Source organism: Ipomoea nil, unplaced genomic scaffold (assembly GCF_001879475.1).
Source record: "Ipomoea nil cultivar Tokyo-kokei standard unplaced genomic scaffold, Asagao_1.1 scaffold1286, whole genome shotgun sequence".
In the NCBI taxonomy this organism is placed as follows: Eukaryota; Viridiplantae; Streptophyta; class Magnoliopsida; order Solanales; family Convolvulaceae; genus Ipomoea; species Ipomoea nil.
Genome location: NW_017617714.1, coordinates 1665995 through 1679349, shown reverse-complemented (window position 1 = coordinate 1679349; position 13355 = coordinate 1665995). Strand labels below are relative to the sequence as shown.

The window sequence follows — 13355 nt, the reverse complement described above, 5'->3', positions numbered from 1 at the left end:
AACGGTTAAATAAAACCGTTGTCTTTTATAAAATAATATTGCGCAAAGACAACGATTTTTTATAACTGTTGTCTTTGTAGTGTTGTGTGTTCAAATACGCTTAAAGACAACATACCAAAGACAACGGTTAAATAAAACTATTGTCTTAAACAAATAAAGAACGCGCAACGACAACGGTTATATAAAACTGTTGTCGTTGTAGTGTTGTGTATTCAAGTGCTATTAAAGACAACACATAAATGACAACAGTTAAATAAAACCGTTGTCTTTTAAAAAATAATAATGCGCAAAGACAACGGTTTAAAAAAACCGTTGTCTTTGTAGCGTTGTGTATTCTAGTGCGCTTAAAGACAACACACCAACGACAACGGTTAAATAAAACCGTTGTCTTTTTTAAAAAAAAAAGAGCGCACAAAGACAACGGTTTTAAACAACCGATGTCTTTCTAGTGTTGTGTATTCTAATGCTCTTAAAGACAACACACCAACGACAACGGTTAAAAAAACCGTTGTCTTTTTAAAAAAAAAAACGCACATAGATAACAGTTTTAAAAATCCGTTGTCGTTGTGGTGTTGTCTTTTCACAAAATGCACAAAGACAACACACTTATAACAACGGTTAAGTAAAAACCGTTGTCTTTGACAAAAGTGTTGCATCAAAGACAACGGTTTTGGACCAAACTGTTGTCTTTTATACAAAAGACAACACTTTTCTTAAAAACTGTTGTCTTTCTAGTGTTGTCTATGTGCATTTTTCTTGTAGTGTATGTAGACTCAAGAAATCTAGCTGGAGTGATGACCACATGCTTCTCAGTACTGATTCGTATGGAATTAGCACGACCCGGCAATCAAATTCTTGGTGGGAATCATCAATCTATATGGTTTGAAACAAGCCCCCTAAGCAGTGGTATGAAAAATTTCATAAAACCATCTTAGACCTTGGTTATACTGTTAACAGGTCAGATGCTTGTTTATATACTAAAGAGATTGAGTTTATAATTGTGATCATATGTCTCTATGTAGATGATATGTTAATTTTCAGCTCAGACATTGATGCTATCAATGAGACAAAAAGATCACTGTCTGCTAAATTTGATATGAAGGATCTGGGTGAAGCCGATGCAATGTCATACTTGGGGTGAAAGTTACGAAAATTGACAATGGTTACCATTTGTCACAAAGTCATTATACAGAAAAACTATTAAAGAAATTTAACAGCTTTGATGTAACCCCGGCTAAAACCCCATATGATCCAAGTGTCAAATTGTCTAAAAGTTTGCAGATAAGTGTATCACAAGATGAGTATGCAAAAATAATTGGAAGTATAATGTTTCTAATGAATTAGACTAGACCTGATATTGCATTTGTATTGAACAAACTCAGTCGCTATAACCCAAGTGACACACACTGGAAAGCACTGAAACGACTGCTTCAGTACCTCAGAGGTACAATAGATTTGTAACACCCCCCAAAAACAAGGCCCAATTGAAGCCCTAACACAAGCAGATTAACAACAAAACTAGCACAGCGGAAGATAAACGGAAACTGGATAAAAGAAATCCAAAAAGGGGTGTTATGCCACGTATACCACACTAGGTAACGCTAAGGCAACAATCTGCAAGTGTATAATACTATCCCAATACATCAAAATCTAAAACAGTCTAAAAACATTGGCGCACAGGCCACAAAAACACAAAGGTGCTAAGCTACCAAGCTCTAGACATCGCTCTCGTCTAAACACCACTTGAAAGATACAAAGATAAAGATTGGGACGACGCCCGGTCAGCGAATAATGCTGGTAACCCACCAATACCGTTAAGTATCATAAATAGGTAGATATAAGATATAAAAACCATTTTCAAAACGGAATACATATATATAAGTCAAAAACCAAGATCACCAGTCAACACAAGACTCATCACTCTCAAGACCACACGGGAACACATCCCAAACCACAAAGGTTAACCACACACAAGGATAAAGCCTCCGTGACTACACACGTCACGAGAGAAGATCACACAACGCCGGCTCTACAAGCCCTCGCAAAATCACCCATCGCGAGTTGGTATGCCTTCCTTATGCCCTGTTCCAACCTTATGGCTACCCTCAACCTTGTACCTTCTTTCCAACCATTACCTCCAGGATCCCCTGTACAGCCAAGTTCAACCTTATTCCGCCGGGACTGTCGTCCCCCACCTATAACCACCAACGAACCACCACCAATCACGGCAACCCATGCCCGGATAACACATGTTATCCCACAATCACGTGGACCCATCACTCAGGCCACAACTCCATAATCACGTCACGGTCACCACGAGGACCACTGCAATACATTAGTGACTAGTGTCCCATACCACTAATCGTGCAATCCAGGTAGAGCCACACACACCACACCTCAACAGGAATCAATCAAAGGATTGCAACGAAGGTATGAAACACACTCAATCAAGGAACGGGTCACAGCCCAACCAACAACAACGATGAATAACACAAGTTATCATCAACCAAACGGAAGGTACAAACCACACACACGCTAGTATTAAGACAACGAACTAGCATGCTTAACAACGGGGAAACTCAAGATAGTTCCGCGGAACACACAAGACACCTCTTGTTCCAACGAAACACAATGTTGAACACTTAGCACGATTCAAGACACCAAAGTCCTACAAGGATACCTACCATATAGTTCTAGACCTACGAAACATCAAGAAGACACTCAAATAGTTCCACAAAAGAACAACGGGAAGCCAAAAGATCAAATACCAAGACAACGAATCACGGGGAACAAATCCCGAACCAAACACCACCGTGTACCCGCGGGTGGACCCACGGGTAGTCCGGCGGGTGGTGCCCCGCCTGCCGTTCCGCCCGCGGGAACATTCCTGTTCCACAACAAATCCCTTCGGGGATTTTCTTCTCCAAACACAAATTCAAGTCCAAAACATGCCAAATCTCACCAAACACAACAAAATGACTTGAACCAAGGAAAATGCCAAGCAATGGAACAAAGGAACTCTAAATACCAGCTCTAGATATGCAATATCACAAGATAAATGCATAAACCCTCACATTTCATAGCAAAACACAAGTAGAATCCAAGAAATCACACATAGGTAAGCAAAATAGGTTTTGTAGAGCATGGGTTACCTCTTGAAGACCAAAAGACTTCACTTTACACCACAACAAGCTCTCCACTAGGCTCACTTCTCAAACCCACTTCAAGATCAAACCAAAAGATCATAAAGATCCTACCTTTAAGAAAAAGATAACTAAGATGGAACCAAAAAGACTAAACAAGCTTAGATCTTACCCTCCTAGATGCCCAAATAGGTGAAAGGTTGAATCTTGGAAGAAAAACTTGGAATCTTGACAAGGGTCTCAACTTGGCTTGGAGAATAAGATACACTTCTATTCTAGAGAGAAGGTAGAGATATTTTTCTAGGAATTGTAAGGAATGAAATGAAGAAGTCTTCTAGGTTAGGATACAATACTAACTCTTGGTGAAAAGACAAGGCTACCCTTACTAACCCTTAGAAAGTGTAAGGAACAAGGGAACTCGTCTCTAAGCACAAGGTACAACACAACTTAAAGATTGACTAGTCAAATACTAGTCCTTGAGTATTAAAAATCAGGATTTTAGAAATAAATTCCTCAAAAGAATTAGAATTAATTACTCAATTAATTCATGGATTGGAGTGTGGATTTTTTGGGTGTCACAAGATTGGGGTCTTGACTAGCTATACAGGATTTCCAGTAGTATTGGAGGGGTTTTGTGACGCAAACTGGGTAAATGACAGCAAGGATGTTAGCTCCACTAGTGGATATGTATTCACAATGTGCGGAGCAGCCATATCGTGGAAATCAACTAAACAATCTTGCATAGCTAGGTCAATTATGGAAGCAGAGTTCATAGCTCTTGACCTAGCAAGCCAAGAAGCAGAGTGGCTAAGAAACCTGCTGGCAGATATTCCATTGAGGGGGTGGGTCTAACACCCTCAGTGCCCATTCATTGTGATTCACAAAATGCTATTTGTGTTGCAAAAAATAGTGTCTACAATGGGAAGAGAAGACACATACGAGTCAGATATGAGTCTGTACGACAGTTAATTACTAACGGGGTAATCACAATGGAATATGTGAAGTCCGAGAGGAATATTGCAAATCATCTCACAAAAGGTTTAAACCAAAATACCATCCTTAAAACATCAAGGGGGATGGGTTTAAAACCTATGAGGTAAGGAATTCATGATGGATACCACTAAAGTGGTCAAACGGAATCATGGAAAGACTTACACCTAACCTGTGAAATAAATGACCATAATTCACTTTGTAGCCTGAAATGGGTGGTCTATGTTGATATAGAGTTCACAGAGATGAAGTCTATAATGAGATAGACTTGACGTGTTTGAAACGTCTATATTGAGGTAGACATGACGGGATTTTAATTTGTAAAGTCGATGTGTGCGTTAGAGTTCAAAATTTTTCTAACCAATGAGTTTATATATATATATATATATATATATATATATATATCACTCTTGGAAAGGAAATTACTCAATATCAATACGTGTTAGTTCAATATATCATTCACTAACAACTTTGAGTTGCTCAAACATTCCATTGTTAAGCCTTCCTTTTTGAATGGGTGGGGAATTGTTGAAAACCATTCAATAAAAGAGGCATTAGAGTTGTCCTTTTGACATCCTATGATTTTGTTTTACACGTATTTTATTACTCCCTATTTTTAAGGATCAAAATCTGAAACAATCATCTCCTTGTCCGCCATTCATGAAACCATGACATGTTCAAGATCTATTTTCCACAAAATGAGTTGAACGTGTGGTTTTGCATGCTAGAATTTGTTGGAGCCTCATAGTATAAATACTCCTCCAGTTGAGCAGAGAAGGACGAACGGACAAAGCATTTTTCTTGCACTCTTCTTCTTCTTCGTTTGTCCATCCTATTTACAGACTGAGCATTACTACTAATCTGTGTCGCATGTCGAAAGCTTGCCGGTCTGTCACCGGAAATATTAAGCTTTTAAGTTAGTGTTTTTAGACACGCCACAAATAATTGTTGTTCATTCTGTCCAATTCCAATTTGTGTAAAACACATGCAGATCAGCTTGCGTTTTCATATTTACGATCAATAAGATTTGCAACAACCACTAGTACAAAATTGAGAATAGAAGTCTCACTTTACAAGACACCTTCACAAAGAAGGTGTTGTGGAATGAATATGGTAAATTTTTCCGCGTCACCAATCGGGAAAGGTGCCTTAGAAAATATATTATTAAAATAATAATAAGAGAATCCGCGACACCAATTAGAAAGGGGTGTTGCGGATATTATATTATTAAAATAATAATAAGTGTATCCGCGGCACCCTTTAAAAAGGTGCCGCGAATATTATATTATTAAAATATAATAACAAGGGAATCCGCGGCACCCTCTAAAATGGTGACGCGGATACCCTTATTATTATTATTATTATTATTATTTTAATAATATAAACAAAAGAACAGATCTTCTCTCTCTCTTGCGAAGCTTGGCTTAAGCTTTCACACTCTCTCTCACTCTCTCGACCTCTCCGTTCGCTGCCCTCTCATCTCCGACGACGAGAACCGACATCCAATCTTCCTCTCGCCCTCTCATTTCCGAAGACGCTTGAGACCAGAACAGACCGTCATTTCCGCCGCCGCTCTTCCTTCTCCGACTATGACAACCGACAGCCACCGCCAAAGCCTCAGCCACACTCGTCGCCGCCCTTCCTTCGTCGGAGCTGCCTCACTCGCCACTTCCACCACCCCGTAGCTGCCGATTCCAAAAATAACCGGTAAGTTTATTTTTATATGGATAGAGGGCAACTGTCCACTTGTCGAGCAAGGAGCCAAGGAAGAAGACGGTTCACACTACCTCTAAACTCTTGATTCTTACAGTAAGTCGTCGGATTGAAAACTACCTTATTCAATTTTCAGTCTCAATTCGGCCCCCTTTTCCTACGAACTACGAATTATGCATACTGCTTTCAAATTTTTTTCTGGTGCTTTACTGTCTGTTACCAATTTTCATAATTCAAAACCCTAATTTTTAGATTTATATTTTCCGAGACTATTTGTAAACTGTGGAAATGAACAAATGGAGTTCCATTTTGAGTTATAGGCTGTTTTGTTCGGGAATATGGAGCAAGGGGAGTTGACAGAGTAGGAGACTTCCATCTACGATCGTCAGATGATGGAAAATACACTACTTCTGCTTTGTGTGGATTTGTTCATGCACAGGTAAATTTATGTGTGTTTTTGTAGGGGGAAGCATTTTGTTATGCTCTCATTTTGCTATAAATGTATGAAGATATAAAGTTTAAGGATGCCATCAATTTCAAATTTCCTTTCTTTCAAAACTGCTCTTTTCTTGAAAACTAGAGATGACTTTTTAGATATGTATACACAGTATATTGTATACAGTCAAGGTTGAGCTAAGAAACAAAGAACTTGAAAAACAATATGTATGTGAACATCTTTTCTTCTTATCTGGTCATTCTGGTGAGGCTTTGCTAACTTTTTCATAAGGAGCAATTTACATAGTAATTTAAATGTATACACAAATGTTTATGTCCTCTTGTTTGAAATAAATGTGTATTTAATACATATATCATATTGATTTGTTGATATAAATATTTATTCTTGAGGATGTCAATATATGCTTATAGTGTATCTTAAGTTGCATCAATAACATTTTCTACAAGATGTGCATATAGCATTTGTTGATAAATATTTTGATTATTGAAATGTAAGCTGTGTACATTAGTATATATACATGTGTGCATTTGCAGTTTTAATGCATTCCACTAGAACAAAGCCATTCACTATTGCTTGGCTTCAGAACACTAAAAGAAATTAATTGGATAGCAAATGCATAGGATTCATGGATCTCCTACTAGCAAAGTTATACTTTCATTTGCACGTGCATACATATTATTTCTGAACGAAATAAGTTTTAATATATATATAGCAGCATTACTAACTTAAGTAAACAGGTTACAGAACTGAAGGTTCAGAGATTCTGGTGTGCAAATCGAAGATGTTATGCTGAACATAGCACGGGTTTAATTGAGCTTGAGTTTAAGGTACATTTTTGGTAATGATGTAAACACATAGTTATTTACCATTAGTAGGGTGGTTAAACTTGTTGTGTGATATATTGCCAATAAATTCAAATTATCTTTACCGTTGCATATTTCTATTTGGGATTATTCCAGTTTTGGTTCTTTGAGTATTGCATTTGGTTTACTTACAATACATTTCTATTTGTTTATTTGTATCATCCATAAAGATGGGTGGAATATTGCACTGCATGCTGGCCCTTTGCTTAGTCACCTTTAACATGCTATTGTGTATTGATTATACACATGTCAATGTCTTCAATGGAATCTGACATAAATTAATAAGAGATATAAGGTTAAGATTCAGGATCTGGAGAAAGTTCTGGAGCCTTTATTTTACCACTGGAAACAGAAGAGACAATCAAGAACTTAGGCATTTGGTGACTTCACAACCGCATGGTAAGAAGAAAAAAATGTTATCGTTGGTGTGTGTGTTTATTTATTTTTATTTTTTTTGTGGGGGTGGTTGGCTCTATTACTCTTGGTAGTTGAGAATCTCTATCTCATATAAGCATACATGTTTTTTTTTGGTGATGACATGAATTAATGTGGTTTATAACTCGTGCCAATGTGGTTTATAACTCGTGAGCATGAGTTCCTCAAGGAGATCGGAATCGGCCCTACAAACCTCAGCTGCTACGTCAATGGGGCGTGGAAGGCTAGTGGACCTACGGTCTCCACTGTAAATCCGGCCAACAATGATGTCAGTTCATTTAGTTAAGTTTTCTTTGTTTTGATTTTGAAAAGCAGGCAGTGAGATTATGAGAAAATGGAGTGAATAATTGATGGAGATTGGCAATAACGGCAAATTGCATAAATGATTTGGTTCTATGAGTGAACTTCGGAGTGTTTTTTACACGAAAAATTTTGGAGTTCCTAATTTGTTTGAAGTTTATTGTTCCGAATTTCATTGATTCGACAAGTATGGTTGATAATTATTTGTTAATAAGGAGAAGTTCCTTTTATGGATTGCGGCGCTGATAGTTTATTTTTATCTTTATTTTTGTGTTCATTAACTCAGACCATAGACGAAGTTGTTGAAGCTTCAATTGAAGATTATGAAGAAGGCATGCAGGCTTGTAACGAAGTAGCAAAGCTGTGGATGCAGGTATATTCATCACGATGATATCAATCTTGTCACCCTATCTTCACTTTTGTCAAAATCACCTGCCTAAAGTATTGTCACTCACATAATTGTGTGCCTACCGTGTGAAAAACATCTTAATTTTGTACTTGATCTCTTCTTGACTCCTTTAGTGTAAACTAAATGTCTTGATTGTTTCTATTTTGTCTCAGATTCCAGCACCAAAAAGAGGTGATATTGTTAGGCAGATTGGTGATGCACTTAGAGGAAAACTTCACTACTTTGGCTGACTTGTTTCACTTGAAATGGGGAAAATACTACCTGAAGGAATTGGGGAGGTTCAAGTATGTCTACTTTACTAAGTCTGTGGTGTAACAAAAAAGTCTTATTCTTCTGCAACAATGAAACTGTTCCTTGACTTGTTCTCCTGCCAACAATAATGTACAAGTTAATTCCATTTTCTCTAAGAATAATTGATGGTTTTCATTTCTAAATTACTTACTACTTGGGCCGATGTGCTAGTGCATAATCATCTTCGATCTTCCTTTTTGATTATCACATTTTTTTGAATAGCTATTACATATTAAATCAGCAATACTTAAATGCAAGTGGTGGTACTACTTACTGATTAGTTATATATTTTCTTTTAGCATTCATTAGTTGTTATTTGTTTACTGGTTTAAATTAGTTCTTGAATAGAAGTTTAATTAATTGTTATTTGTTTTTTAAATTTGTTGTTGAATAGATTGGTTTAATTAGTTGTTATTAGTTTTGTAAATTTTTGTGTGAATTTTGATAATTATGTAGAGGTTTTAGGTTTTATTTTGAGCAAATAACAGGGGAATATTGTATTTTAAATTTTTTTTTTTTTAAAAAAAAAGTATCCGCGACACCTTCTCTGAAGAGGTGTCACGGATACACTTAATTAAAATAAATAAATAAATACTTTCCGCGACACCCATCTGTTCGTGGTGTCGCGGAAAGTATTTAATAATAAATTACTAATTGACTTTCCGAGGCACCTGTCACGCAACAGGTGCCTCGGAAAGTCTGTATTAAAAAAAATAAAAATTGCTTATTTAGCTTTCTGCGACACCTTATACAGGTGCCTCGGAAAGCTAAACACTTTCAGAGGCTCTGGAATCCGAGTCACCTGTACAGGTGACTCGGAAAGTATTTTATAGGAGACTCAGATAGCTTTTTTTGTACTAGTGAACAATCTTTGTTCTCAATCCAGCTTCGCTGTTCGTCTTCGTATTTACCAAGAAGTAGATTTACACCCAACAGACCTACACTGAAAAATGTAATACTAATAAGAGATAAAGTATTTGTTACTTATAAGGGAAAATATAATACTTTTGAGAAAAACGGTAATGATTTTAAATCAAAATGCAAAAAATATTTTTTCTTAAAAAGTATTACATTTCCCCCTTATATGTAACAAACACTTTATTCCTAATTAGTATTACATTTTTCAATTTAAGCATTACATTTTCATCTTAATCCGACCCGTCTCACGAACAAGAATCCTTAAGACGGTCTCACAAATTTTTTGCATTTAATTTTATTTTGAGCATCTCACATCTAATTGCTTAGAGATTAATGATTTGCAGATGGATACATAGTACAATTTTAGCACTATGCTTTTGGATGGATAATTTAGGAAAATATATACTCGTGTTATTATGGAGTTCTTATTTGATTTACAGTTTCAGATTTGAATCATATCAAAGATATTATACAATTGTGTGTAGTATTGTTAAAGCTTATGCACTAAATTATTTAGAAAACAAGGCAATAACTTAGAGTAACCATAATAAGGGATTTTTAGTAATTTTTTAAACAGTGAAAAACTTGTGAGTTGATTTTTAACAAATTTGGGAAGTGATTTTTTCTTGGATTGTTTTCCTGCAAAAATAATTTTTTTGCATGTTAAAAAAAAAAAAAAAAAAACCAATGAGACGCGCAAGTGCATCTCACTGGCCACCCAAGCAGGTGCGTGTAATACACACGCCCGCTTGGGCGTTATTATTATTTTTATCATAAATACTATTTATCACTACAATTATTTCACTTTTCATCCTACTCTCAATTCTTACATCTCAAAACTTTTTTTTTTTTTTTTTTTTTCTTTTTTTTTTGCATAGCACAATTCTCACAATTTTCAATCTACATACAAAGTGCCCAATTTCCAGGTAACATGCAATTTTCTCAATTTTCGCCTTTTTCCGCACAAAGAGAAAATAATGTAACAATTATTCCACCACGGGCTAACTCGGTGTGTCGTTGATAAGTGTCAAAGACACCTAGTTTTAGGGTCTCATTTAGGGTGTATTCTAAGCTAATTATGATCCTTTGTGTACCATTCTTAGGCCATTTGAGCTATGTTGTGCATTATGTTATAAAATGTTACCACACTTTGGATTTTGTGTTTTTGTAGGAAGATTTAGCTTAAAACGAAGCATGGTGGCACATCCCGGGGCAAAGCATGACAAGAAGACAAGCTGAGGCCAAGCCGGGAGGAGGCAACACGCGTTGTGAAAAAGAAGAAACTTCCATGCACGGCACAACGTGCGTTGCGGGCTCGCGTAAGAAACCGGACAACGCACGTTGCCTCTCTCGTTGCAGAAACGTTGTCGCGTCACTTATGCGGAATTGAGGATATAAAAGGCCATTTTTCAGCTTAGAGAGGGAGACTTTTTACACATTCTACATTTCTAATTTCCTGATTTTGTAGTTTAGGTTAGAACCCTAGAGAGAAAAATAGAGCATTTGCCTTTGGATTGAAGATTTGTGCACAATTGGAGTTGTCTTTTACATTCATTTGTTAATTTCTATCCTTTTGTCTTGTTATATCTTTTAATTCTCTTGTTCTTATCTTTCATTGCAAATCTTCTCACCTCTTGGAGTAATTGATGTCTGTTAGATTTAGGTTTCTTTGATCCAATGACAATACTTGGCTATATTTGTGTGGTTGAGTTGAGATCCTTGATACTATGCTATCTAGGTTGAAGTTTTGAATGAGAGTGGATGATTGTGATGAATGTTTGCTATGTGTTGGGCTTGCTATGTTGTGATCTTGTCGGATTGATGGCTACAATTGGGCAAGAGTCAAGGAAGGAGGGATGAGCAAGAGAGTGTCATCCCAACCTAGCCTAGAAGCTCACCATCTCCGCCTTACAACCCGAGAGGGCTAGGCCCGGGAGATGTGGTAGACAAGGTGTTTGTGTAAATACCTCCGCCGACATAGGCAAGGGAGAGTCTAAATCCTATGCGATTTGGAGTAGTGCCTCTAACCTCGGTAGAAAGACAATTCGTTACGCATCCCGCTTAGCAAACAACAGTGTAATTGACCTAGCAGATGCATAGTCGAGGAGATCAATTCAACCTATTTTACTCCCGTGACTTTCCTCGTTGTGTTTATATCGTCTTAGCTATGCTTAGTTATTTTGTTTACGTATTCTCGAGTAAGGGCATGTTAGTCTCTCCAATTTGTTGAAGTAAGAATCATTTCATCGACCAACAAAGCCAAAAGCAAGAAAAGGTTCCAAATGAGTAATTGAGGTTACACAAAATCGGAGCCAAAAAAGGGAGAGTTGGATCCCGGCTTATTTTACATATCTCGCCATGAGCGGGTTGCTATGCACCACATCCCGCTCAGAAGCAGAGAATGGTGTATATGGTAAATTCACACGCCCCCATTCCAGTTTGGTAGAGTTCTACATGCAGTTTGAGAGCGTGTTGGGAACGCAGCGCTATCGACAGAGTAAACTGAATGCGGAGTGCGAGAGTTACCTGCCTGAGTTTAAAACACCTCTACCACTCGAGTGTCATATTGCACAAGAGTTCACAATCACTATTTTTTACGAGTTACAGAAAGAACTAGAAGCTGCTTGTTTTTATTGTCGTGTGGTGGGTATACGGCAAGAATGGGGAAAGGCCCAATACGACATCACAGGTGAGTGCAACACTGTTTCGACCGTGCACCACGAGCCAGGGGGCCTACGTGTGTCATGACTGCAATTTGTTCCAAAGAATGGGCCTGGTCTGTAGGCATATGTTCCTGGTTTTCCGTGACGCGCAGTTGGAACAGTTACCAATCGAGTACATTGTGAGCCCTTGGTGCATACACCTAAATTCATTCGTGATAATAAAACATAAAATAATAGAAATATTTAAAATATAATAACTAAATTGTTAATTTTTAAAAATAAACTTAGTAGTTTAGATATAAAGATAGTAAAAAGATACACGAAGTTATATAAACTTTTATAAATAACTACATACTAGTACTTATTTTACTATTATATATTTATACACACACACATGGTGGGTCGGGTGGGGTTCTAGGCGGGTTTTGTACATAGAACTCGAATCCAACCCGACCCACCGCAGATTTACTTTTTAAAGACCCACCCCCGACCCACTACCCACCATCACCCAAAAAAACCCGATCCATGCGGGGTGGATATCCGCAGGGCGGATTGAAATTGCCATCCCTAAAACTGAAGGGCCTTATTGAGGAATTTGTGAGTGACGGTATAACTACAAACCCTGTTAAGGGAAACCGGAACGCGATACAGGCATTATGTGGCATTGAGGCCCCGAAATCCATAACAATCCGAGCTCCCGCTCAGGCGAAGAATAAAGGCACTGGGAAGCGTATTAAAAGCAGTCGGGAGATAGCCATAGAGCGGAATGTCAAAATCTGGCGAAAGTGCAGTGTGTGTGGAAACTACGCTCGCCATAATACTCGTAGTTGCCCTGCAAAGTAACGTTGAATCCAGTTTTTTATTCGTTTTTGCTTTTGGTAGTATTTTCTGCTCTTGCTTTTATTCGTTTTTTTTTTTTTTTTTTTTTTTTTTTTTTTTTTTTTTTTTTTTTTTCTTTTTTTTTTTGGTTTAAATAACTGAACACTCCACAATAAAGAAATTGAAAAACATGCACACCAAAATTTCCTTACATAACAGAGATTAGAAAAGAAAATAATATTCTGCGCACTTGCAGAACACTACATATTTTATGTCTTGATTTCCTTTGGTGGGGTGGGGGGTGGGGGGTGGGGGGGGGGGAATAATACTCCAAAAGTTAGGATTTTTTCTTTT

At 37.3% G+C, this 13355-nt stretch overlaps 1 protein-coding gene across 3 annotated transcripts; it reads left to right on the top strand.

Annotated features, from left to right (window-relative positions):
- The first annotated feature begins 5856 nt into the window (after positions 1-5856).
- On the top strand, positions 5857-8751 carry LOC109184799 (aldehyde dehydrogenase family 7 member B4-like). 3 transcript variants are annotated; one of them, XR_002054878.1, is made up of 6 exons: positions 5857-5942; positions 6167-6285; positions 7041-7130; positions 7474-7565; positions 8188-8274; positions 8463-8744. XR_002054878.1 is itself a non-coding variant. In XM_019334841.1 (3 exons), the coding sequence occupies exons 1-3, from the start codon at positions 7735-7737 to the stop codon at positions 8538-8540; spliced, it is 300 nt and encodes a 99-aa protein (XP_019190386.1). In that variant the 5' UTR covers positions 7580-7734; the 3' UTR covers positions 8541-8751. The 3 variants fall into 3 exon arrangements, 1 of the variants encoding a protein (XP_019190386.1); XM_019334841.1 differs by lacking the exons at positions 5857-5942; positions 6167-6285; positions 7041-7130; positions 7474-7565 and adding an exon at positions 7580-7869 and having other exon boundaries at positions 8463-8751; XR_002054879.1 differs by lacking the exons at positions 5857-5942; positions 6167-6285; positions 7041-7130; positions 7474-7565 and adding an exon at positions 7582-7882.
- Positions 8752-13355: the final 4604 nt, after the last annotated feature.